Consider the following 24373-nt stretch of genomic DNA (forward strand, 5'->3'; position numbering starts at 1 on the left):
ACAGAATATTACTACCAGCTTTGTACACATGTTGGTTGAAGGCTAGGTTACTATCTACAGGAGTTCCCAGATGCCTAACTAGTGAACCAACTTTTATAGGAATCAGAGCAAGGAGTTACAGGGATAAAATACATGAACACCCACTGTAACCCCTCATGGTCATACTGTAATCAAAAGAAAAGCAAGAACAAAGTACGCACACAAACATTTACAATTGTCAAAATGCCTACCAATAGTATGCGCCCTGGTGGCAACTGCTGCAGTCATACCTTACAGGGAGGACTCCAAAGCTCTTCTGGTCAAATTGTATGGCTGGTGGTATTTGGGAAGTACATGGTCTTCAAACTCATCTTGAAGGTACTACGATCGGATTATTCTATAAAAGGTAAGAACCAAGGGCCAGTTGCCTGGGTACTAGTCCTTTCAGGAAGGCAGTAGTAACAGCAGGGACATTTGGGGAAGGAGAAATGGGATACGACCTCCTGCAAGGTCTTGCCAAGAGATTTTTTTTTTAGCAAATGTTAACTCAATGTGAAGGATACATTGAGACATTGTCATTGGTGAGAACTGCTTAGTCTCCACAAGAGGAAAACAGCTCATTTGATTCTGAAGTACTTTTCCATCTAGGTAGTTAAACATTTTTAAAGCACATCCAGGCACTGCAGATACCCTTACTTTTCAAATCAGGGAAGAACACAGACCAACAGCTTGGTTTAGTTTTGGAAAGGCGTGATTGGGATGCAGGATCCTCTCCATATGGAAATGCAAGAAAGGCTCTAAGTGGGCTTCTAGTTTTAAAGACCCTAGCACAGGTGGCAAATACTAGAGCACACTTCTGGATAAATTCTGAAATTCAGAAGCAGGTAGCTGGCTGAGATGGTGAGGAGTTCAGGTTCCCAGGCAGAGGCCACTCTCCTAGGAGACTCTGCTTTTCATGGGGAGGTCTGGATGCAAGTGGGGGGAACAATGACAGGCATGCTAATACAGTCCTCTTCACAATGGTGTAGTACTGGATGCAAGTGGGGGGAACAATGACAAGCATGCTAATACAGTCCTCTTCACAATGGTGTAGTAAACTAACCCTGAAGAGAACTCTGACAGAGAACTACAGGCACATCCACTTTAGTGGGTGCTAGTTCCTCTTTCTGCACCATGGGAAGAATGTTTTACATTTACTTGGAAAACTTCCTTGTGCTTGACCTATCTTTCCCTATCATTTTGCCACACCCTCATTGGAAAAAAAAAAAAAAAGACAACCAATAGGGGCACCATGGTCATATCTTCCAAATTGCCAACATAAGTGTAAGCAGTTTTGGGTGTATTCGCAAATTCCCTTTTACTGCATCAAATTCACAAACTTGAGGTTGCAGTACAGGTCTTTCCATTACCATCTTATCAGATAGAACCAGTGTTGCCTGTGCCAGGATGGTACTATGAAATCATCCATAGTCTACTTCTGAACTACTAATGTGTGGGGGTGCATCTACTGCTCAGTCCTGTTTGAAGCTCTGCAATAGAATGGTCAGCTGCTTGCTGCTCCAAGGACACAGATTTATGTTTAGATACCATTTATGAGACCCAAGACTGCATATCTCTCTAGCACCCACTCGCATGGAAGTGCCAGATCCTGTTCAGGTAATTAAGAGTTGTTCTGGCTTGGTATGTACGCAGAAATCGAACCACTAGATGTCGTTTCCAGACCTATATAGCGATACAAAATTTTGGGTCCCAGGTCTCCAGAAAGTCAAAGACAGAGCCTGAACTACTGCCAAAGTTTATGTGCAGCCTGGCCTGCGAGTCCAAGTGACCTAGAGTCTAGTTTGATGTTGGAGATATTAAGCGCATGCCCTCATTCGTTCTGGCTTGGTGCACTTACCAATTCCCTATTTATACATGACAGGGCAATGTTAGAGAAAAACAGCTCATCCCAGACACCTGGGCACCGCTTAAAGTTTCTTCAAGTGCAGCACAGCTAACAGCACCATATATAAATATGGTTTGAAAAAATAGCCAGGGAATTGTTATGGCTGGGCTTGTACAGGCCCTAGGGTCGATAGCCTAGTACCAACCTATGAATCTATAGGTAATAGTCAAAGCTCACGCTCCTTGACTCATCACTAACCTCCTTAGCTTGTCTTAGAAAAAGGCAGAGTGGGAGTCTACTCTTTCCTGGACAGGGTAAACCATTAGTGAGCTGCTATCCAAGACTGCTGTGTATTTAGCAAGAAGCCTACTGTATTGAAATGGTACCAGTATACTACAGTGCACCTTGCATTTTCTTGTAGGATGGTTTCCAAATTAGGAAGCAATCTCGGTAGAGGTAAATGTACATGTAAATTGTCTTGTGTAGCTAGTGCAGTTTTGTAAAAATTGGGTGTAGTAGCCAAATTGAAAGAAAAGTGAATGGGGGAATTTCACCATTTCCAATACACTGGTAGTGTCTTATTTGATAATGTCACCCCTGAGATCTGAAGTCACCATGAGTCTGGGAGTATTAGGGCCTGAAGAGCATCCATTTTGGAATTTTAGAACACAATTTATTTAGCCTTGGCAAGTCTCCATAACTTGACCGAAGAGTAAAGGACAGTGTGGAATAATCTTGTCTGTTTAGTTTAAGGAACTGATTATGAGGTTTCTTGAGGGAACATTTCTGTTGCATTTAGCAGAAGGATGGTAAAATGTTTGACCCCATACTTGTCCCTTTATCCTACAGTCTTTTAAGCAGATTAAAAGATTCAGGACACAAACAGCAGCTCCTTAATGGGGGGAGGGGGGACATTAAGGAGTCAAGTCTTCATGTCCTCAGACAGGCTACGTCATTTGATGAGAACTCATGACAGGCCCTGCTGCAATAGCCTTAGGTACTGCATCTACTTCATACCCATATTTTATGCCATGTTTCCCAGCTGCATAACAGCCCTTCTTAGCCAATCAGGCTTTCATCCTGCACTTCTGAAACACTTGAAGTTACTAGATAAGTTTATGATGACTGACATTCAGTCATGAAGATTTACACTCCCCTCCAAAAACAGTTTAGCAATCTGGTTTCATAGTTACTGGAAGGCTACTCTCCACTTAATTACCTCACCTCAGTAGCGTTTTTGCACAAAAACGTAAAGATTCTGCAGAATTCTGCAAACTTCAGTGCATCCCAAAATGTGTCCTTTGGCATAGAGTCTGAGGAATGTGCAGTGTTGAACCTTAAAGGACAGGAATGTGATGACCTGGTTACACTTCAAAACATTGAGACCACATCACCACTCAACATCGAAAATGTGTAACATGTAAATGTCATAGTTTAATCTGTTATTCTTGTTGTATCCATAGGAGATGTAGTTATTTATATAGTGTAGGAATTTATACTATTTGCATAGGGTTCCTCTTTCCACCCTGTATGTGTTTTTTAGGCCATACAGGTAGCGATATAAACATTGTGTACATTCTTTATGGTGATCACGACACAGCGGGGTTAGGAAATTAACTTTTTCCCCACTGTAGTGCGATCTCGGAGTTGGTATATTTTAATTTATTGGGGGGGGGGGCAGGGGGCTTGCCCCCTTGCAGGAAGTGTTTGTTAGTTTGGTGGTGTTATGGGTGGAGGGGATGTCATTTTCATGTTATTTGTAGTGTTTAATGTTGTGATGCAAAATTTCAATGTTGTGGGTTTTAGATGTTTTGAAGTGTAACCGGTGACCTACATTTCAGTCTCTCTTGCAAGGATCAGAGAAGTTAAGTCTCTCACTGGACAGACTTCCCTCTTGAACAAAGATTTTACCACTGAAGGCTAATCTATATTGGGATGCAAGATACAGAACAAATGAAGGAATTCAGTTGACTTAGCCCAGCACAGGAGGATGTCTGGCTTGGGTTACAGTAGACAAACCTACCCAGAAGTAGCTGTCTGGGTAAAAAGGGCTACATGGGTATAGAGATCAGCATCTCAGAGTGGGTGACCTGGGATTCTGAAATCCTCAATCCCTAGATTCTGACATTTCAATAACTGTGGGGATACCATTCTTAGCCATGTTTCATGATCGCATGGCATTCTGAAACACTGGGGAATTGGCATCCAAAGAGCACAAGGCCTGGTCTTCAGTACAGACATTAGGAGGTTGTTAGCATGATGACCTTCAAAAACTGTCACGTCTGTGTTGCAGTTTTCTTGGCTAGAAACTCAGTTGGAACTGGCACCCGGAGAAAGTTCCAGGGTCTCCCTCTTCTTCCTCCCTGTAGATGCGCGCACACTCACACACCTCCCTGTAGATGCGCGCACACTCACACACATCCCTATCTATCCATCCCCATACATCCCCTTTTTTTTTTTTTTTTTACCCATTCTGATGTTAATGCAGACCTGCTGCTTCAAAAATTCAGAAATAGCAAAAAAGCTTCAGTAACAAGTCTCTGACCTGGTACACCTGTAAGGCTCTTGTTTATCTTAAAGCAAAAATCACTGCAATTACAGCAGTTAGCCATGTTGTGCTTTGAGTGGAGACAAAATTCACTGGACATTGTAGCTTTTATGGGGGCTTTTCAGACATTTCAGTTGTTTCTGGGACACAACCCCAATCACTACACAAGTCTGTTCCTAGAGTTCTGCTAAATAAAAATACCAACACAAAGCAGAACATACATACAGCAGCAAATGAAAATATGGCCCCCAGTGGGGGTACTTCTCTCAAGTCACACAGCTAGACAGACACTAGACAGTGACAAACTCATGAAGCAAATGCTTATGTCGCAAGAAATGAAAATTGCATGGTCTGGTACCACCTACAACAGGTACTTGGGAGACCCAAGTTAAATCAATGCTATCCAGGCCACTTGGGGAGGGTTCTTGCAAGTCAGGCCAGATGTCAGACTTGGCCAGAGGCAGAGATCCTGGTTATGTTCTTTGTGAACCACTGCAAGGAGTATACTGCCGGGGGGGTATTCAGAGAATGAAATTTAGAGTTATATTTCTGCAAAAGACCTTTAGTCGCAGGATTTACACAGTTCTTTTTGCATACTACAGGACAGCAAACCTTTCTTAATGACAAAATTTATTGCAAGGGTAGATCAAACTGAAACATTTAAAAAGTTGTGGACCCAAAGGTTTTCTTCACTCAACATAAGCAACACAAACTTTAAACATGAAACAAGTTTAAACAGGGGTAGTTTAAATCACTGCAGGAGCAGATCAATTCAGTTAAGGTATTAAATCACTAGTGACTTCAGCACAAATCATCTGAAAGATCAAGGGGTGCAGTTCTCTTTCCCGATTGTCCTTTTAGGGAAATGATTCAGGCAGAGTTTCTTTTGAAATTTAGTTTTAGAAGCATGGGAAGATATGTACTGGGACCAGCAAATCTTTTAGCTATAACAGATCTCTTGGCTATGTTAGAAACAGGTTTTTCTTAAAGTTACTGAAAGTTATGGATTGCTTTTAATGGGGGGTATCTTGTTTGGGGCAGTGTGCTGATTACTTAAGGTCCAATCACGAGCAGATGCTATTCTGTTATCTAAAGACTCCTGTTGTGCATGTATCTGCATCAAGTGTGTTAACTTTAGGTGTGGAAAACTGGCAGCGTGTGACAGCTTGGGTATTTACAGTGAGGATGGCAGCTCAAAGCCATTTATTTTCAACAGTTATAACTTTAACTGGGGATACTCAAAATGTCAGATTTGTTTACTGTTGGTTTAATACACAGCCTTGGTAAGGTTATGTGGGAACTCAAGTGGACTGTATTTTTCAGAACTTGGTTAATACAATTGACTGGCAAACTACTACAGTAGATCTAGTAACTAAAGCTCAGAAAAGGGAGCTAGAGTGTGATGAAGCTGGACTAGATTGGGATTTAAATAGGAAGAGAAGAGCTTTGGGTGGGTCCTAAATTGTCTAATAGGACTTTTGAGAGGGGAAGTGTAATCAAAATATTAGAGACTGGTGATTCTAGACGCAGAAGCATCAAGAATCACTTGCCTAAGAGAAATAGTATTGTGGCTTCCTGCCTAATGGGAATTAAAACTTATGACATCCTGGTTGCTTTGAAAAGGATTTTTGTGATTTATAAAATGTATGACGTGGTAGTTGCAAGCAGGTGTACATGTTCGTAAAAGCACGAGAAACCCTGTCCTAGCCAAACTGAGCGACAAACTATTTACACTGAGTTAGCTTTATGTGATATTCTGATTACTGGTTATGGTGATAAAGGGTTTTAAAAATTGTTGCCAATGTAGTACAGAATGTATATTTCCTTGGGATGATATGTACGCAAGCAGGAAATCTTTTGGCTATATCAAGTCTCTTAGCCATGTTGGAAACAGGTTTTTAAAGTTACTAAATGTTAAGGATCATTTATTTTCTTTTAGGAGCCCCTTCAAGTAACCTGTAGGAACACTAGTGTGAAAGTTTCAGTAATTAGACAGTAGGGTTGTGGGTGATAATTATCAAGTTATGGTTATTGTTTTCAGTAAATCAATGACTATGAGGACAAAGTTCATCATAGAATAAGATAGGTGGGGTATTTCTGTTTATATTCAAGGTGGTTTTATATCTATTTTGACTAAAAACAATGGAAACTTTGAAATAATTTCAGTTAGGCTGGGTTGTAGTTAGAGAAATTCAAATGTCCCCTGTGCTAATTGACAAGGTCTTGATTTAAATATAGGTTTGACAGGTGACTTTATGTTAGCAAAAGTATTTTCAGACTGCATCTTCACCTGCCAAGGGTGTTAACATTTTGAATATAGTTTGCGTGAAAAATCCTGAAAATGACTGACTGAAGTCTGTGCTGATGTTAAGGACAGTCATCATTGCATTCCTCTGAGGAGTTTCCCATGCCTATTAAGATACTGAACGATCAAGGGTTTAGGTATGCTTTTTACAGAGCAGATGATAAGATGGAAGTTATCCAACTAAAACTGGAAAGGTGAAGTTCTCTCAGCTGATGTAGCAAGTTAGGAAAGTTTTTAAAGTTTTCTATATACGAAAACAGATTTTGTGCCCTTGGCTCCCATTAAACCTACTGGGAATAAATCTCTATAGTGGAATGGTTATCTGGATAAGTTACATAGAAGGGCCCAGAATTTATGGAGAAAATTGAAAAGGCCAGGGAGGAAAATTTTAATTACATTTAGGGTGGTTAGAAACAAACTTAGAATTATTAGGTTAAACAGGAAAACAGAGACGACTGTTTTGCACAGTCGGTTCCAAAGGCCTTTTTACTGTCTGAGCTAATATACAAAGGATGTACATTCAGGTAAAGCTATTAGTGTGGGTGATTACCAAAAAGTTAGTTTTTTCTGAATTTTGTCAGGACAGATAATGTGGAAATTAACTAATGCAGATGATGCAGGGCAACATCACAATAGCTGCCTCGCCATCTTGCACGATGTCTTTCCACTAATCACCAACCCAATCATCATTTTTTATACACAGTAAAAATGCAACAAGTCACTGCTAAGCTGAAATACAATACTGCAGAATTTAATGCACAGCTCTGAAGCACTGCACTATACACTGAAAGTTAAATGGTAAACAGGATACATTTGCTGCACGCTATGAAGATTTCCTGTTAAAACGACTTCCAGATATGCAGGCAGAACAAACATGTGACAAGTACATAGCATCACCTTTTGTAGCTCATAAAAGCATGTGTAGTACTAAAGTTACGATCCCTACACCAATGCAACTGTCAGACTGAATAGCAGAACTGTGAAACTGACCGGTTTTTCTATTAAGTCAATGCAAGGCTGTAGATCCAGGCCAAAATCGATAAAGTTCCACTCAATGCCTTCTCGTTGATACTCCTCCTGCTCCAGGATGAACATGGTGTGGTTAAACAGCTGTTGTAACTTCTCATTGGTGTAATTAATACACATCTGTTCAAAAGAGTTGAGCTGTTTGGGAGAAAACAGAACAAAATCAATTTTAACATACAGATAAGTAGCTTTCAGTTTACAAGCTGCACATGGAATAAGTTATATTTTCTTTTACAGGATGGACAGTTGGAAATGCCTCCCTGAAAAGGAAGCAAAACAGAAGCTTTTCTACTTGTAAGGAATAAAATGACAAACTTCAAATTGGGAGGGTGGCCTAATGGTTAAGGTGTTTGCTTTACAAACACAAGGTGCAGGGTTTGAGTCTCGCAAGGAATAACTGGCTAGGCTTAAAATGGCTCGCAAGGGCAGTTAGCTTAGTACTAATCTATGAACCTATGAACCTATGAATCTATGAACCTATGAATCTATGAACCTATGAATCTATGAACCTATGAATCTATGAACCTATGAACATTCCCAGTCATCTCCAGAAACATACCACTACACTATACCACAGCATGCAAGCAGCTGTACCCCATAGGAACAAGTGTAAGACAAACCTCAAACAAGCTCACATGGTGGAACCATAACAAATTTTATAATGGTGGAACCATAATAAATTTTATAATGAAAGGAAAAGAATTTTGACCAAAAATAGGAAGACAATTCCCAGAATGTTAGAGCCCTTTGTCATAGAAAAACTCGGGAGCTTAAACTGCACCCAAAGCCAAGTCTGGGGCTAAAATAGCTACCCAAGCCAAATGATAAAGTTTTTTTTTTTTATTAAAGTTATGCTCACAATCTGAAAAGCACAACACAGCAATGCACTGAGCTGACTGGTAAAAAAGTTATGTACCTACCACAACGTTCCATGTTAGTTGTTCATCTCGCCTTCCTTCTTGCTGTTTGGGTTCGGAGCCGATCCTCTGCTCTGACTTGGCCTACTTCTAAAGCTAGAGAGCTATTTACTGGCTCGAGGCTAACCCTTATCCCAGAATGCCCAGCGTCAGCTACCCAGATCTCGTTTGTGATAGCGCACACTAGACATATAAAGTAACCAGTAACCTAAAACTGATTTACCAAAATAACAGATCAGAGTAAACTTTCATAAAATTACCTGGCATGTAAACCAAGAAAAAGGAAATCAGCCAGTGAAACCATAATGAACTCCTCTCAATCCTCCAGGAAGGGGGGGGGGGGACGCAAGAAGGAAGGCGAGATGGACAACTAACATGGAACGTTATGGTAAGTACATAACTTCTTTATGTTAAATTGTCCCATCTCGCCTTCATTCTTGCTGTTTGGGACAGCGTCCCTAGCACCTTAATACCCCGGGTGGCTCATTGGAACAAACTCTTCAGAACAGTGGAACCAAAGGAAGCCCTGCTCCGGAAGACCACATCCACTTTGTAACTAGAGATAAAGGTATGAAGGTTTGCCCAAGTGGCAGCTACACAAATTGAGTCTATGGGCAATTTAGACTGAAAGGTTACAGACGTGGCTAATGCTCTAGTAGAATGACCTTTCGGTTTTGCTGGTAGATGTTTATGCCTTAACTGATAAAGGCAATGGTGTCAGATAACTATTTGGATAAGGTCACCTTAGAAACTGGAAGGCCTTGCTTATTGTGAGCATAGGAGAGAAAGAATTGGTCTGACTTTCTTAGCTCTTTGGTCCTATGGAGGTAAAAACGTAATTGTCTGTGCACATCCAGTTGAAGACTGTACTCTGCCTTGTTGCTATAACTGGGAAAGAAGACTGGGAGATCGATGGATTGATTTAAATTGCTTTCTGAACAGACTTTTGGTATGAAGGATGGGTTGGTTCCAAGAGAAACTCTTTGTGAAACACCATATATGGAGGACGAACACAGAGTGCTTTGTGAGTTCTGAAACAAGTCTAGCTGAATAGCAACCAGAAAGTGTTTTCCAGAAATATTAAGGGACATGAAGCTGCTGATTCAAAGGGAGACAGAATCAAAGTTGTCAAAACTAAATTGAGATCCAAAGAAGGAGGTGGATCACTCACTGGGGGGTCTAAGAAGAGATGTTCTCTCATGAAGGCTTTGCAGAGCTTATGAGACATTATGCTAGAATTAAGAATTCCAATATGAAAATTAGATATGGCTGCCAGATGTACCCTGATGGTAGCAGCAGCGGCACCAGACTGAAAAAGCTCTGCTAGAAATTCTAGAATTTGATGGACTGGGGCTAAAAAGGGGTCTAAGTTTCTAGATTCTGCCCAATAAGAATATTTTCCATTTGCTAGCATGTCTTTCTCGTAGTTGACTTATGGGAGGATACAATAATATCACAAACTGCTAGGGAGATGCTAAGGTAAAGTGGAGAAAAAGTACAGTTTTGTACCTACCATAAATGTAGATGTTTGAGTGTATACCCTGCTGCAGTCATCACACTTGGGTTATCCTGCCGTCAGGCGGTCCCGCAGTCTGCCAGAATTCCAAAGTCTTGGTCTGGCGTCGGTTGCTGTCACTTCTTCCCTGACGTCAGAGCGTCAGGGGGTATTATCAGAGGCATCCAACGCCATTTTCTTCAGTTTTTCTTGCCCCAGATATCAAGTGCCCTTATAGGTAGGCAAAAATTAAATATTATATATATATATATATATATATATATATATATATATATATATATATATATATATATACACATATACATAAAGCTCCTATGGATAAAATAAAAAAATCCTTGGGCACAAGCAAATACACCACAGAGGAAGAATAGAATGGAGTGGTAGAGATAAGTTCAGCTAGTTCTGAGGGGATGGAGGCAGGGTAACCTGGACTGCAGCAGGGTATACACTCGAACATCTACATTTATGGTAGGTACGAAACTGTACTATGTTCATCGTGCTACCCTGCTGCAGTCATCACACTTGGGTAGAATCCCAGAGCTAAGGATGGGAGGTGGAGTCAAACAGGGTTAGAGGAGGCAAGAAGGCCCTGCAAAACTGCAGTGGCGAAGCCAGCTCTAGTCTTAAAGTGGTAATGTTTGGTGAAGGTGTGAACTGAACGGCAAGTTGCAGCTTCCAGAATATCCTTGGTTGGCACCCCCCTGAGGAAGGCTGTAGATGTAGCTGCTGCCCTGGTGGAGTGGGGTCTTATGCTGGCAGGAACTGGTTTTCCATGGTGGGTGTAGCAAAAACGTATGCAGTTTGTTTTGAGATAGCCTTTCCTTGTAATGCTGTAGCATAGGATACAAAAAGCTGGTCAGTTTTTCTGAAAATCTTAGTTTTATCCAAGTGGTAACGTAGCTGCCTATGAATGTCCAAGGAATGCAGGAGTATTTCTCCTTTGTTCTGTGGATTTGGAAAGAAGGTGGGTAAATGGATGGTTTGATTTAGAGCCACACTGGATACCACCTTAGGCATAAAGGAGGGATTAGTTCGTAGAGAAACTCTGTCTTGATGAAAAATGAGGAAAGGCTCTACTGCCATTAGTGCCTGAAGTTCTGAAACTCTTCTAGCTGAAGTGATTGCTAGCAGCAGGGCAGTCTTCCATGATATAAACTTAGTCAGCTGAGAAAAGCTGGCTCAAAAGGAGGTAGCATGAGTTTTTCCAAAACAAAGTTGAGGTCCCAAGTAGGTGTTGGTGCTCTCCTGGGAGGCCTAATGTTCTTGGCCCCTCTGAGAAACTGCCTAATGTTCTTGGCCCCTCTGAGAAACTGCCTAATGTTCTTGGCCCCTCTGAGAAACTGCCTAATGTTCTTGGCCCCTCTGAGAAACTGCCTAATGTTCTTGGCCCCTCTGAGAAACTGCCTAATGTTCTTGGCCCCTCTGAGAAACTGCCTAATGTTCTTGGCCCCTCTGAGAAAAGTACAGTTTTGTACCTACCATAAATGTAGATGTTCGAGGATTCCCTTGCTGCAGTCCTGACAATTGGGTATAGTCCGCGTCCCAGTCGGCCCGAATACCAGAGTATAAGGCTGACGTCGGTCATGGCGCCTTAGACTGACGTCAGTACGTCAGGGTACTAATGCGCATGACCGACGTCATTTCCTCAGTCTTTTCTTGCCCCAGATGTCAGAAGACCCAAAAAGACAAGTCCCAAAACAACCTGCACCAAAAACATGTACAATATATACAGTAATATATACAAAAATATAAGCATGTAAACTCACCTACACAACCACCCTGAAACACAGAGGGGAAGGAGGGAGGTAAATTGGACTGCAGCAAGGAATCCTCGAACATCTACATTTATGGTAGGTACAAAACTGTACTATGTTCTTCGCCTTCCCTTGCTGCAGTCCTGACAATTGGGTAGAATCCCAAAGCAGAGGTAAGGGAGGCTGGCAAATTATAAAGTAGCAGGAGCTGACAACATGCCTTGTAAAACAGCTGTGGCAAAACCAGCTCTAGTCTTAGAGTATATAGGCAGGTGATAATGCCTAGAGAAAGTATGCACTGAACTCCAAGTAGCTGCCTCCAAAATATCCTTAGTTGCCACCCCCCTTAGAAATGCTGTTGAAGTGGCAGTAGCCCTAGTGGAATGAGGCCTAATCCCAGCTGGAACCTCTTTGCCATGATGGGAATAACAAAATGCAATGCAAAAGCCAATCCATCTAGAAATAGTTTGTTTTGACACAGGCTTGCCCTGTGAACTTAAAGCAAAAGAAACAAGTAACTGCTGAGACTGCCTAAAATCTTTAGTCCTGCTCAAATAATAACGCAATTGCCTGTGTACATCTAAAGTGTGCAAAATCTTTTCCCCTTTATTTTGAGGATCTGCAAAAAAACGTAGGCAAATGAATAGTTTGGTTTAAAGCCACACTAGAAACCACCTTAGGCATAAAGGAAGGATTAGTACGTAATGATACCCTGTCCTTATGGAAAATCAAAAGGGCTCTACTGCCATAAGGGCCTGCAACTCAGACACCCTTCTTGCAGAAGTAATAGCCAACAGAAAAGCAGTCTTCCATGACAAATATTTCAATTCAGCAGTAGCTGCAGGCTCAAAAGGTTGTAGAGTAAGTTTTTCCAACACAAAATTGAGATCCCAAGCAGGAGTAGGAGCTCATTGGGGGTCTTATATTCTTTGCCCCTCTAAGAAACTGCTTGAACAAAGGATGCGAAAACAAAGGTGGGTCACAATCATAGTGAGCTGAAATTGCTGCAGCATGAATCTTTATGGAAGAGAAAGACAAACCTTTGTCCAATAATTCAGTAAGATATTGAAGAGCCACACTCAAATTAGGCTCCGAAATCTCCAAATTCTTTGCTGTACTCCAAAATAAAAATCTCTTCCATTTTTCTGTACACTCTCCTAGTACTAGGCCTTCTAGCTTCCATAATCACATTTAAAACTTGTTGAGGAAGCTGAGACCTACCATGCTTCAACACAGAATATGCCAAGCTGTGAGATGAAGAGATGGAAGCTTGACATTGAGCAGATGACCGTCCTTCTGAGATAACAGATGAGGAATCAGAGGTAAAGGCCATGGAGGCTTCTTTACAAGACTCCTTAGAAGTGGGTACCAGTGTTGCGAGGCCAATCTGGAGCTATCAAAATCATCCTTGGCCTGTCCTGTCTGACCTTTAGTAATACCTTTGGAAGAAGAGGTAGAGGTGGAAAGGCATAGACATGAAGGTTTTCCAACTGAAAGACAGAGCATCCACTTTCCAAGCTGTGTGATGAAACCCCTTTGTGCAATACTTTGGCAGCTGGTGGTTTAGTGGAGAAGCGAACAGATCTATGTCTGGAGTTCCCCATGACACTGTCAATTTCTGAAATACATGAAGATCCAGTTTCCACTCGTGGGGATCCATGATTTGTCTTCTTAATACATCTGCTAGGAGTTCTGTGCTCCTGGCAGAAACCTTGCCTGAAGAGTCAGTTGCAGGCTTAACGCAGTCTCCCATAGAATCATTGCTTGCCTGCATAGAGGATAAGAATGTGTTCCCCTTGCTTGTTGATGTACCACATGACAGTTGTGTTGTCTGTCAGAATCAACACCTGCCCTGGAAGAAGTAACTCCTTGAACGCCAGCAATGCAAACTGGACTGCTAACATCTCCTTCATGTTGATATGTAAATGCTGTAGTCTGGCAGGCCACTTGTCTTGTATCCACTTTCCATGTAGATGAGCTCCCAAGCAGTGTCCGAGGCATCTGTCGTTAAAATCTGACTCGCCTCTGGCCGGGTCACAGAGAGTCCCTTGTTTAGGTGACATTCCTGAGCCCACCACAAGAATTCCTTTTGAAGGCAAGGTATTATTTGAATGACAGTGTCCAAATCTTGGCAGTGCTGTGTCCATACATTTTTGAGATACCATTGTAGCTTCCTCATATGCAGTTTGGCATTGGGAAGCACCAGAATACAAGATGCCATGAACCCTAATGCTTGAAGGACTGTCCTTGCAGTCAGCACGGACTGATGAGATAGTTGATGGAAGTAAAGTGACAGACTCTTTTGTTTGTCCGGGGTTAAAAGGCCATCTGGGCTGCTGTATTCAGTCTCACACCCAGAAAGCACATGTCTTGAGAGGGTACTAGACTGGACTTTATTTCGTTCACAGAATACCCTAGGCATCTTAGCACTGCTATGACATATTCCAGATGCTGTAGAAGGTGTTCCTTTTCTTGAGCCAGAATCAGGCAGTCGTCCAAGTAAGGATAAATTTGAATGCCTTGAAGCCTGAAGTAAGCTATCACTGGAGCCAGAACCTTTGTGAATACTCTGGGCGCAGTAGATAAGCCAAAGGGCAATGCAGAGAACTGATAATGAAAATCTCCAGTTGAAACCGCAGATACTTTCTGCAACTTAGCCTTATGGGCACATGAAGGTAAGCTTCCTTGAGATCCAAAGTTACCATCCAGTGATCCTTGCCCAGCAGAGGTAACAGTTGCTGTAACGTCAACATCTTGAACTTGGGAATGTCCAGATAAGTGTTGAGGATAGATAAATCCAAAATTGGTCTCCACGTGTTCCCCTTCTTTGGTACTAGGAACAGGCGAGAATAAAATCCGAAGCCCCTTTCTGACACAGGGACTGGCTGAATAGCCCCTATCTGGAGTAACTGAGAAACTTGCTTGTGAGCCTCTTTTCTTTGTGGAGGAGGAACATCTGGCATGCCTTTGAAAGGGGCATTGTGTGGAAATAAAATCTGTACCGTGATGAATGATATCCAGCACCCATCTGTCTTGAGTGATTAAATCCCAATTTTCTTTGAAAAGAGACAATCTTCCTCCCAAAGGAGCTGCCAGACGAGAGTCCACTGGCAGCTGAAAAGGCAGGTCATTGGTTCTGCTTACGAAAGGACTGACCCCTGCCCTCACCAGAAGTCTGAGCAGGTGAACTGTCTGATCTAGGCCTAAACGAACCTTGAGCCCTGCCCCTACCACGTCTAGACCTACCCCTAGACTGGGAACCATAAGCAGGATATGTCCACCCCTTAGCAGGCCAATTTCTACTAAACTTGGAGGCTGCACCTGCAAAAATCTTTAACAGTCTGCATAGACTTAGCTTTGTCCTCCATTTTCTTTAAAACTGCTTCCACAGGCGGTCCAAACAACACATCAGACTGTAAAGGAGCATCCAAAATCCTGGTCTTAACATGCTCAGCTAAATTCTGATCCTTCAACCATGCATGTCTGCGAAGAACAGAACTAGTAGCAGCCACCCTCGAGGAAGCCTGAACAGCATCAAAACCACACTGCAAAGAATGCTTACCCACTTGTTCAGACACATGAACCAAATCCAGCAATTCTTTACACTCAATACCTTCCGCCAAAGCATCCACCTTAGATTTCAATTGTGAAAGGAGATAAGTCTGATATTTCAGCATATGAAATTGACAATTCAACGCCCTCATGGCTAGAGTGGAAGAAGTATATACTTTCTTACCCCACCTATCCAAAGCCCTTGCCTCTTTATCAGAGGGTACAGGATTTTTAACCACAGAAGCTTTAACACCTTTAGGCCCCTGATAAACAGTTTCTGGGTCTGCCCTGGGACTCAAACAAATACTTATGAGCTTCGGGCACCCTATAATACCTATCAGGCTTAACAGGAGCAGGAGGCAAGGAATCAGGGTTCAGAGAAGCTTCTGCAAAAACATCCTCCACCACATTCAACACAGGAGGAATAGCTAAGGGCCTATGCTGGGGCAAAAACAAGAATTCCCTAAGCCTTTTTCTGGAGTCAGAGTAATCTTGGCCTTCCCATTTAAAGTGCTCCCTCATGGAGTGAAGAGTCTCTGAAAATGAAAAATCCTCAGGAGGAGAAGCTGAAGGAGTGGAATCATCCACATCAGAATCAGAATAAGTAGGAAACTCTTGCAAGTCTTCCACAGAAGACTCTGAAGCCTGTGAACACTGTTCAAAACTATCAAACTCCTGTTCCACCCTAGGCCTCTTATCAGGTGGGGGCATAGAACCTCTAATCAGAGTAATCAAATCTTCTGCCATTTTAAGCATATGTTTCTTAGGCACAGAGCCGAAATGCTAGGAGAAGCCCCTACAGAAGCTGAACTTGGCCTTCCTCTAAAAGAAGCTTTGGCAACAGAAGGAGAGGCCCTAACTACCTTGGGAAGAGAGGGAAGAACAGTTACCTGAGAAGCCCCCTCAGCCTGGCCTACCTCCTGAGAGGGCACATCCTGTAACAGTAAAGTATCTGCCTGAGACTCCATAGAGACTCCTGGCAAAACCTCTGGCTCCTGAGCCTTCTAAAGGACCGGCGTCCGGGACTGCCGGTTCCTCACCCCTAGACTTCACTGTTTTGTCCTTGCGCTTCTTAGATGAAGCAGGCGCCGGAGCATCCGGCGGCATAGTATAATTGCAACGCTTCCCAAACACTAACCTAGCACAATCAAGCCTCCTCTTAATAGTGCTTGTTAAATCTAGCACAAGAGCGGCAACCAACAACGCCGTGCTCAGGCCCTAAACAAGGTATACACAAAGTATGATAATCCCTATGCGGTATCTGCTTCCCACAAGAAATACAGTTATTCACTTTTTCTGACATCCGGTTAAATACTGAGGCAAGAAAACCAAAATGTTCTAACGGGTTACTTAGCCAACTCTGTATTCGGTCTGAAACTCCGGTTCGAAAAATCTCAGAACGCCAACCTGCACTCATAAAATTGCTTCTGCATCGGACCATGCGGCAAAAAGACTGAGGAAATGACGTCGGTCATGCGCATTAGTACCCTGACGTACTGACGTCAGTCTAAGGCGCCATGACCGACGTCAGCCTTATACTCTGGTATTCGGGCCGACTGGGACGCGGACTATACCCAATTGTCAGGACTGCAGCAAGGGAAGACGAAGAACATCTGCCTAATGTTCTTGGCCCCTCTGAGAAACTGCCTAATGTTCTTGGCCCCTCTGAGAAACTGCCTAATGTTCTTGGCCCCTCTGAGAAACTGCCTAATGTTCTTGGCCCCTCTGAGAAACTGCCTAATGTTCTTGGCCCCTCTGAGAAACTGCCTAATGTTCTTGGCCCCTCTGAGAAACTGCCTAATGTTCTTGGCCCCTCTGAGAAACTGTCTTAAGAGTGGATGTGAAAATAAGGGAGGATCCATGTTGTAGTGAGCAGAGATGGTGGAGGCGTGGATTTTAATAGATGAAAAAAAGTCCTTTATGTAACATCTCAGTTAGATATTGCAGAATCTGAGGTATGTCAGGCTGAAGGGTATTTTGGCCTTTAGCTTGGTTCCAGGCACATAACCTTTTCCATTTGTCTGAGTAGGCTTTCCTGGTGCTGGGCCTCCAGCATAACTCCCATAACAGCTTGAGAGAGGAGCTGGCTGGTTGCTTAGGTGACTTGCCATACAGCCAAGTTTAAGGTTTTGAGCTGGCTGTGTAGAATCAGATTGTTTTGTTGTGTGAGCAGGTGGGTAATTTGCGGGAGAATCCATGGTGGGCCCTGGGCCATATTCCTTAATAGTGGGTACCAGTGCTGGCGTGGCCAGTCTGAGGCAATGAGTATCATTCAGGGTCTCCATCCTGACTTTCAGAAGTACCTTTGTGAGAAGGGGTAGTGGAGGAAAGGCATATACTGTTAGCATTTTCAAACTGAATGAGAGTGCGTCCACTTTCCAAGCTTGATGGTGAAAAGTCCTTGTGCAAAACTTTGTTAGCTGATAGGGCTGGCAAACCGGTCCATGTCTGGGAGCCCCCATTTTTGAGTTATCATTGCGAATACTTGTGGATCCAGTTTCCACTCGTGGGGATCCATGATGTTTCTGCTTAGGTAGTCTGCCAATGTGTTCTTTTTTCCTGGCAGGACTTGAGCTTGTAATTGAACTTGGTAAGCCAGTGCTGTGTTCCACAAGGTCATTGCTTGCCTGCATAGAGGGTAGGAGTGTGTACCCCCTTGTTTGTTTATGTACCACATTACTGTGGTGTTCTGTCCTTATAAGCTGTCCTGGATGCAAGAGGTCCTTGAAGGCTGACAGAGCATTTTATACAGCTAGCATTTCTTTTTGATTGATGTGCAGATTCCTTTGATCTGCTGTCCATAAGCCTTGAACGCACCGTCCTGCCATGTGTGCCCCCCAGGCATAGTCCGATGCATCTGTTGTCATAGTTTGCCTGGCTGGGGGTAGGGTGAAAGGCTGACCCTTGTTGAGGTGACAAGCCTGTGACCACCATAGAAACTCCTGTTGAAGGCAGGGAATGAGATTTATCATAGTTTCCAAGCTGTGGCTGTGTTGAGTCCATATGCATTTTAGGTACCATTGTAATTTCCTCATATGCAGTTTTGCAAATGGTATTAGTAGTATGCAAGATGGCATGAAGCCCAAGGCCTGCAGAATTTTTCTTGCAGGGAGTTGGGTCTTTGTTGCCATTGTTCTGAAGTATTGAGTTAGTTGTAGTTGTTTGTCTGGCGTCAGATAAGCCATCTGAGCCGTTGTATTCAAGCTGGCATCCAGGAATGTCATTTTGTGAAGGCACTAGTTTTGATTTCTTTTCATTTACTGTGTACCCTAGGCAACTTAGATGTCGTACAAAAGCCAGGTGTTGTAAGAGAATGTCCTTGCTTTCTGCTTGGATGACAGTCGTCCAGGTATGGGTATATTTGAATTCCTCTCTGTCTGCAGTATGCAATTACTGGTGCCAGGCATTTTGTGAAGACCCTGGGCGCAGTAGATAAGCCAAGGGGCAGTGCAGAGAATTGGTAATGGGTTGAACCTGCAATGAAACGGAGGTATCTTCTGCAATTTTGTCTGATAGGGACATGCAGGTATGCCTCCTTGAGGTCCAACGTTACTAGCCAAGCTTTCTTGCCCAACATGGGAAGAAGCTGCTGTAGTGTTAGCATCTTGAATTTGGGTACTTGCAAGAAGGTGTTTAAAATTGAAAGGCCCAGAATGGGTCTCCAAGCATTGTCCTTTCTGGGGACTAGAAAGAGCCTTGAATAAAATCTTTGTCCTTGCTCCTGTGTAGGTACCAGTTGAATGGCTCTCATGTCCATGAGAGCTGTAATTTGTTTTTGCGCCTCTGCCCATTGATTTTGTGGCAGGTTTGGCATTCCTTTTAACCTTGGCAAGGTGTGAAAATGGAATCTGTATCCGTGTGAGATAATGTCTAGGACCCATTTGTCCTTTGTGACGATGCGTCAGTTGTCTGCAAAAAGTGCTAATTTTCCTCCCAAGGGAGCTGCCAAGAGGGTTTTGCTTGGCAGTTTGAGGTTTAAGTCATTGTGTTTGCCTTCTAGTGGTTTGGGACCTGTCTTCTCCTCCCTTCTGTGTTGTAGTGCCCCATTGGCGAGGTTTGTAAGGGATTTGTGCTTGTCCTCTGCCCCTTGGGCGCCTGTATTTACCCCTCTGAGGTCTGTCAGAAGCTGGAAAGGACCAATTTTTTGTTGGCCAATTTCTGCTGAAGCGTGGGGGCTGTACCTGTAAGAAATCTTTGACAGTCTGCATAGATTTTGCCTTATCCTCCATTTTCTTTAAAACCTCCTCTGCTTTAACCCAAAATAAAACATCCTGCTGTAAGGGTACATCCAGTAGCTTTGCTTTAACATGATCAGGCAAAGATTGTTCCTTTAACCAAGTGTGCCTACGTATAACAGACCCAGTAACAGCTGCTCTAGAGGAAGCTTCCAAGGCATCAAAACCACATTGTAAAGTATGCTTGCCCACCTGCTCAGCTGCATGCAACAGATCTTGCATTTCCTTGAATTCAGACGGTTGACGGTGCGTGCCCATGTTTTGTTTTATTTGAGACATTAGGAATTGCTGGTATTTAAGCATGTGAAATTGAAAATTTAGTGCTCTCATAGCTAGAGTAGTTGAGGTGTAAACCTTTTTCCCCCACCTATCTAGTGCTCTGGCGTCTCTTTCTGAGGGTACAGATTTTTAGCCACAGAAGCCTTGGCCCCTCTGGGACCCTGGGAGATAGTCTCTGGATCAGCAGCAGGGCTTTTGTAAAGGAATTTGAGAGTCAGGCACTCTATAGTATCTATCTGGTTTGGCTGGAGCAGGAGGCAGAGAATCTGGATTTAGACTAGATTCTAAGACATCATCCACTATGTCCAAAACTGGGGGGATAGCAAGTGGTCTGTGCTGGGGGAGTAAAAGAAACTCGGAGCCTTTTCTTTGAGTCAGTAGTCCTGACCTTCCCAGTGGAAATGTTCCCTCATGGTGTGTAAGGTTTCCCCAAAGGAGTAATCTTCAGGAGGATAAGCTGAGGGAATGTAGTCTTCAGCATCAGAATCTTCATAAGGGGGGAAGGAGTAATCCTGCTCCTCAGAGCAGCCTGAGGAAACAGACACCTGATCAGAGGAGGCATAATCCTCCTTTTGTCTAGGCCTTTTGTCCGGGGGGGGGGTGTGGGTGGGAACCCCTGATCAAAGAAATCAAATCCTCAGCCATTTTAAGCATCTGTTTCTTAGGCATATGGCCTTGGCCTGGAGACTGAAGTGAAGGCTTTTTTGGTTTTAGAGGAGTCTTAAGCTTACCATCAGAAACCGAAGGCGTTTCTGCAGCACTGGCTTCCCCTACTGCAATGTCGTCGGTAGGGCCTAAGGAAAATGGCTGCGTCTGCCTAGAATTCTCTGCTGGGAGATAAGATGCGGTCTGGGGATCCAATTCAGCGGTAGCCAGGGGCTGCGTAGGCGCCTCACTGAAAACCGGAGAACTAGCGACCGGGCCAGCCGAGGCCTCTGTGTCTGGCTTGGGTCTAGGTTGCCTGTCCTTATCCTTGTGGTTTTTTATGCATGCCGGTAGTCGGTTGCTCCGAGGGCATAGTGTAATTAAATTTTCTACCGAAGTAGTGTTGTGCGAAATCAAAGCGACGCTTTATAGTTCGCTTATTGAACCTAGCACAAAACCGACAACCAGTGACGTCGTGGTCTGGGCCTAGGCAAGGTATACAAAAAGAATGAAAGTCCTTACGATGTATTTGCTTCCCACAAGAAATGCAATTAACTTTTTCTGACATCGGACTGAGGCAAGAAAAGGTTCCCCAAAGGGGTACTTAGCTTTGAAGACTTCGGACTGAAACTCTATTCGAAAATCACAGGTGTCGGCCGACCGGCACTTGCGAAACGCTTCTGCTTCAGGCACCGCGCGGCAAGAATGACTGAAGAAAATGGTGTCGGATGCCTCTGATATACCCCTGGCACTCTGACGTCAGGGAAGAAGTGACAACAACAGACGCCGGACCAAAACTTTGGAATTCTGGCAGACTGCGGGACCACCTGACGGCAGGATAACCCAAGTGTGATGACTGCAGCAGGGTAACACGAACATCAAAGCTTTGAGCTTGAGTCTCTGAAGGGATTTGTGTAACCCGCCTGACTGATGAATCAATAGATATGGCACTATGTCCAGAACCCAAGGCTGGTCTAGGTGAAGGTGCAGGAACGGAAACCATATCTGTCAAGGCCAATAGGGGGCAATGAGGATCATTTTGCAACCCAACACTTTTGCTTTCTGTACGAGTCTTGGAATCAGGGGAAAAGGGGGAAATGCATAAAGGAGTCCCTGAGGCCAATCGTGGACTTGAGCGTCCCTGGGAGTTTGCCCTGGACGAGGAAGCGGGGAGAAGTAGCTGCTGCATTTGTTGCTGAGGGGGTGGCAAATAGACTGCAGCAAGGCTGGCCCCATTTGCGGAAGATAAGGTCCACAACTTCCTGATTCAGAGACCACTCGTGAGGCATGAAGATAGGCCTGCGGAGCCTGTCCGCTATTGCGTTGGATTTCCCAGGGATGTGAGTTGCTGTCAGAAAACGTTTGGAGGAAATCGCCCATTGCCATAGCCCGAGGGCTTCTCGACACAAGGGGTAGAACCTGGTCCCGCCCTGCTTGTTTATGTACCACACAACTGACATGTTTGTTTGGATCGCAATAGTCCCGGAAGGAAGAGAGTCTTGCAGAGCTTGCAATGCTAGGAGCACTACTCATCTCTAGGACATTGATACGCAGATGGTACTCGTGAGGTTGTCACATGCCTTGGACTGTCCTGCCTAGATAATGCCTCCCCCCAACCTATCAGGGAGGTGTCCATGGTCACTGTGGCTACCCGAGGGGGTTGAATGAAATGTCTGCCAGTCAACAGTGGGGGAGACCATCCAACAAGAGATGTCTCTTTTGCATGTTTCTATAATCAGGATCATGTGAGACATGGGAAGGACCCCTGCGTGAAGAGAAGCTACTGAAGGACTCGTGGTAACGCGCTAATGGTACAAGAATGGCAGCTGCCATGGAGCCTAGAACTTGCAAGACATGTCTGACTTGAACCTTTCTGCTCTGCATTAGAAATAACACTGGTTGGCGAATAGAGAAAACTCTTTCCTGAGGTAACCTTGCAAACATCTGTTGTGTGTTTAATTCTGCTCCTATATATGTAACAGATTGACAGGGCAACAAGGCAGATTTTTCAAAATTTACTAATGCCTAGTTGGGTGCAAGTTGATATTGTATAATCCTGTGCCTCTAAGAGTTGATGCCTGGTGATAGCAGTTAGGAGCCAGCCATCTAGAGAGGGAACACCTGGAATCCTTCACATCTCAGGTGAGCCAGGACTACTGCCATACATTTGAACACCCTGGGGGCTGTGGTGAGACCAAAGGGCAGAGCTCTGAACTGAATGACTGGCCCCTACCTGGAAGTGAAGAAATCTCCTGGAGCGTCTGTCCATTTTGATATGGTAGTACACATCCTGAAGATCTATGGAGCACATCCAGTTGTCCTGACCCAGAAAGGGGAGAATGGACTGCAGTGTTACCATCCGGAACTTTTCTTTTTGTACAGATTTGTTCAATCTGCTGAGATCCAGTATTGGTCTCCAGTCCCCTGTCTTTTTTGGTACTAAAAAGAATCTTGAGCAAGTTCCGGATCCTAGTTGGTCTGCAGGGACTTCCTGAATGGTACCTTTTTCTAGCAGCTTTGAAACTTGAATAACTACTCGATCCCTTAGGTTGGGTGGGACATCTGGGATGGACTTCGACTTTAGAGGGGGTTGATGAAAGGGGATTTTGTAACCTCCGGATATGACTGTACCCATTTTTGTCCGTTATATTTTGCTAGTCTTTTGGGTACAGGGAAAGTCTTCCACCAACTGCCTCCAGAGGTGCAGTCGGGCAACCAGTCAGGGATGCTGGGAAGGGTTTGGCAGAGAGTTTGTCACACTGATTTTGCCGTCCCCCTCTGCCACGAGGGCGGTGTCTGCCATTGTTGTTTCCCCCACTGCCCCTGGGGGAAAAATCACCACGTGTCAGGCAAGGGTCCCTGGGACTTCCAAAACCATATCTTTCCAACCTTCTGACCTTTGGGATAAGGTCTGTTAGGAGTGGAAAAATGGACTCCCACGGCAGAGAAAGTCTCGACTTCCTGCTCGCACTTGGTAAGCGTTGTCTGTCACCTGAGGCCCAAAAAGCGATTAGCCATCAAAGGGAGTATTTGTGAAAGATGCCCGAAAGGGTTCCGCAAATTGACACAGCCGCAGCCAAGCATGTCTCTCCGAAATCCACTCCTGTACCTGCAGCTCTGCTCGCTCCATTGGCTGCATAGGAAATCAGCCTCATGGAGGAGTTGACTATAGAATTAAGAGATGCAAGCTGGGAAGCTATTTTGGCTGATGCTCCCCTCAGCTGTAGGATCTTGTAGGGCATCTCTAAGCTCTTTTAGGAGATCCCTTTGAAGTAGTGTAAAATGAGAGAGAATACAGGGACCTCATTGAGAAGGTTGCTGAGGAAGAAATTTGCTTCCCATATCTGTCCACCATCCTAGACACTGTGGTGGACAGACTAAGAAGTTTCTGCTAACTCTTTCTTGGCGGCTGCTGCTACCACCATGGCATCAACTGGCACACCTCTACAGAGAAATGGTTTGTCCTGGGGGGGCTGTTATGAACTTAGACTACAGACATGAGTGGATCGAAAGGTGGAGATGCCCAGGAGGTGAAAGGTCGGGAACAGAATGCCTCCAGGTATACAGACTCATCCTCAGTAGGGGCTAGGGAAGGCCAGCCACCCCTCTGCCTAAGCATTTCAAAGATGTCCAAAAAGGAAACATCTTTAGAGGGGGACCCTTCCGATTCATCCAGGTCTGTATCTGAGGTGACAGACTCAGGAGTCTAGGTGCTTCCTCTTGCACTTCTTC

General features: G+C 44.0%; 1 protein-coding gene across 1 annotated transcript in view; it reads right to left on the minus strand.

Moving 5' to 3' along the window:
• MYH9 (myosin heavy chain 9) overlaps positions 1-24373 on the minus strand; it is a 1134272-nt gene that overhangs the window by 676075 nt on the left and 433824 nt on the right. The window contains exon 15 of the mRNA XM_044075327.1: positions 7708-7881. Within this exon, the coding sequence (XP_043931262.1) occupies positions 7708-7881 (174 nt within the window). The remainder of the gene's footprint in view (positions 1-7707; positions 7882-24373) is intronic.

The sequence above is a fragment of the Protopterus annectens genome, chromosome 1.part1 (genome assembly GCF_019279795.1).
Source record: "Protopterus annectens isolate FY-2018-M chromosome 1.part1, PAN1.0, whole genome shotgun sequence".
In the NCBI taxonomy this organism is placed as follows: Eukaryota; Metazoa; Chordata; order Ceratodontiformes; family Protopteridae; genus Protopterus; species Protopterus annectens.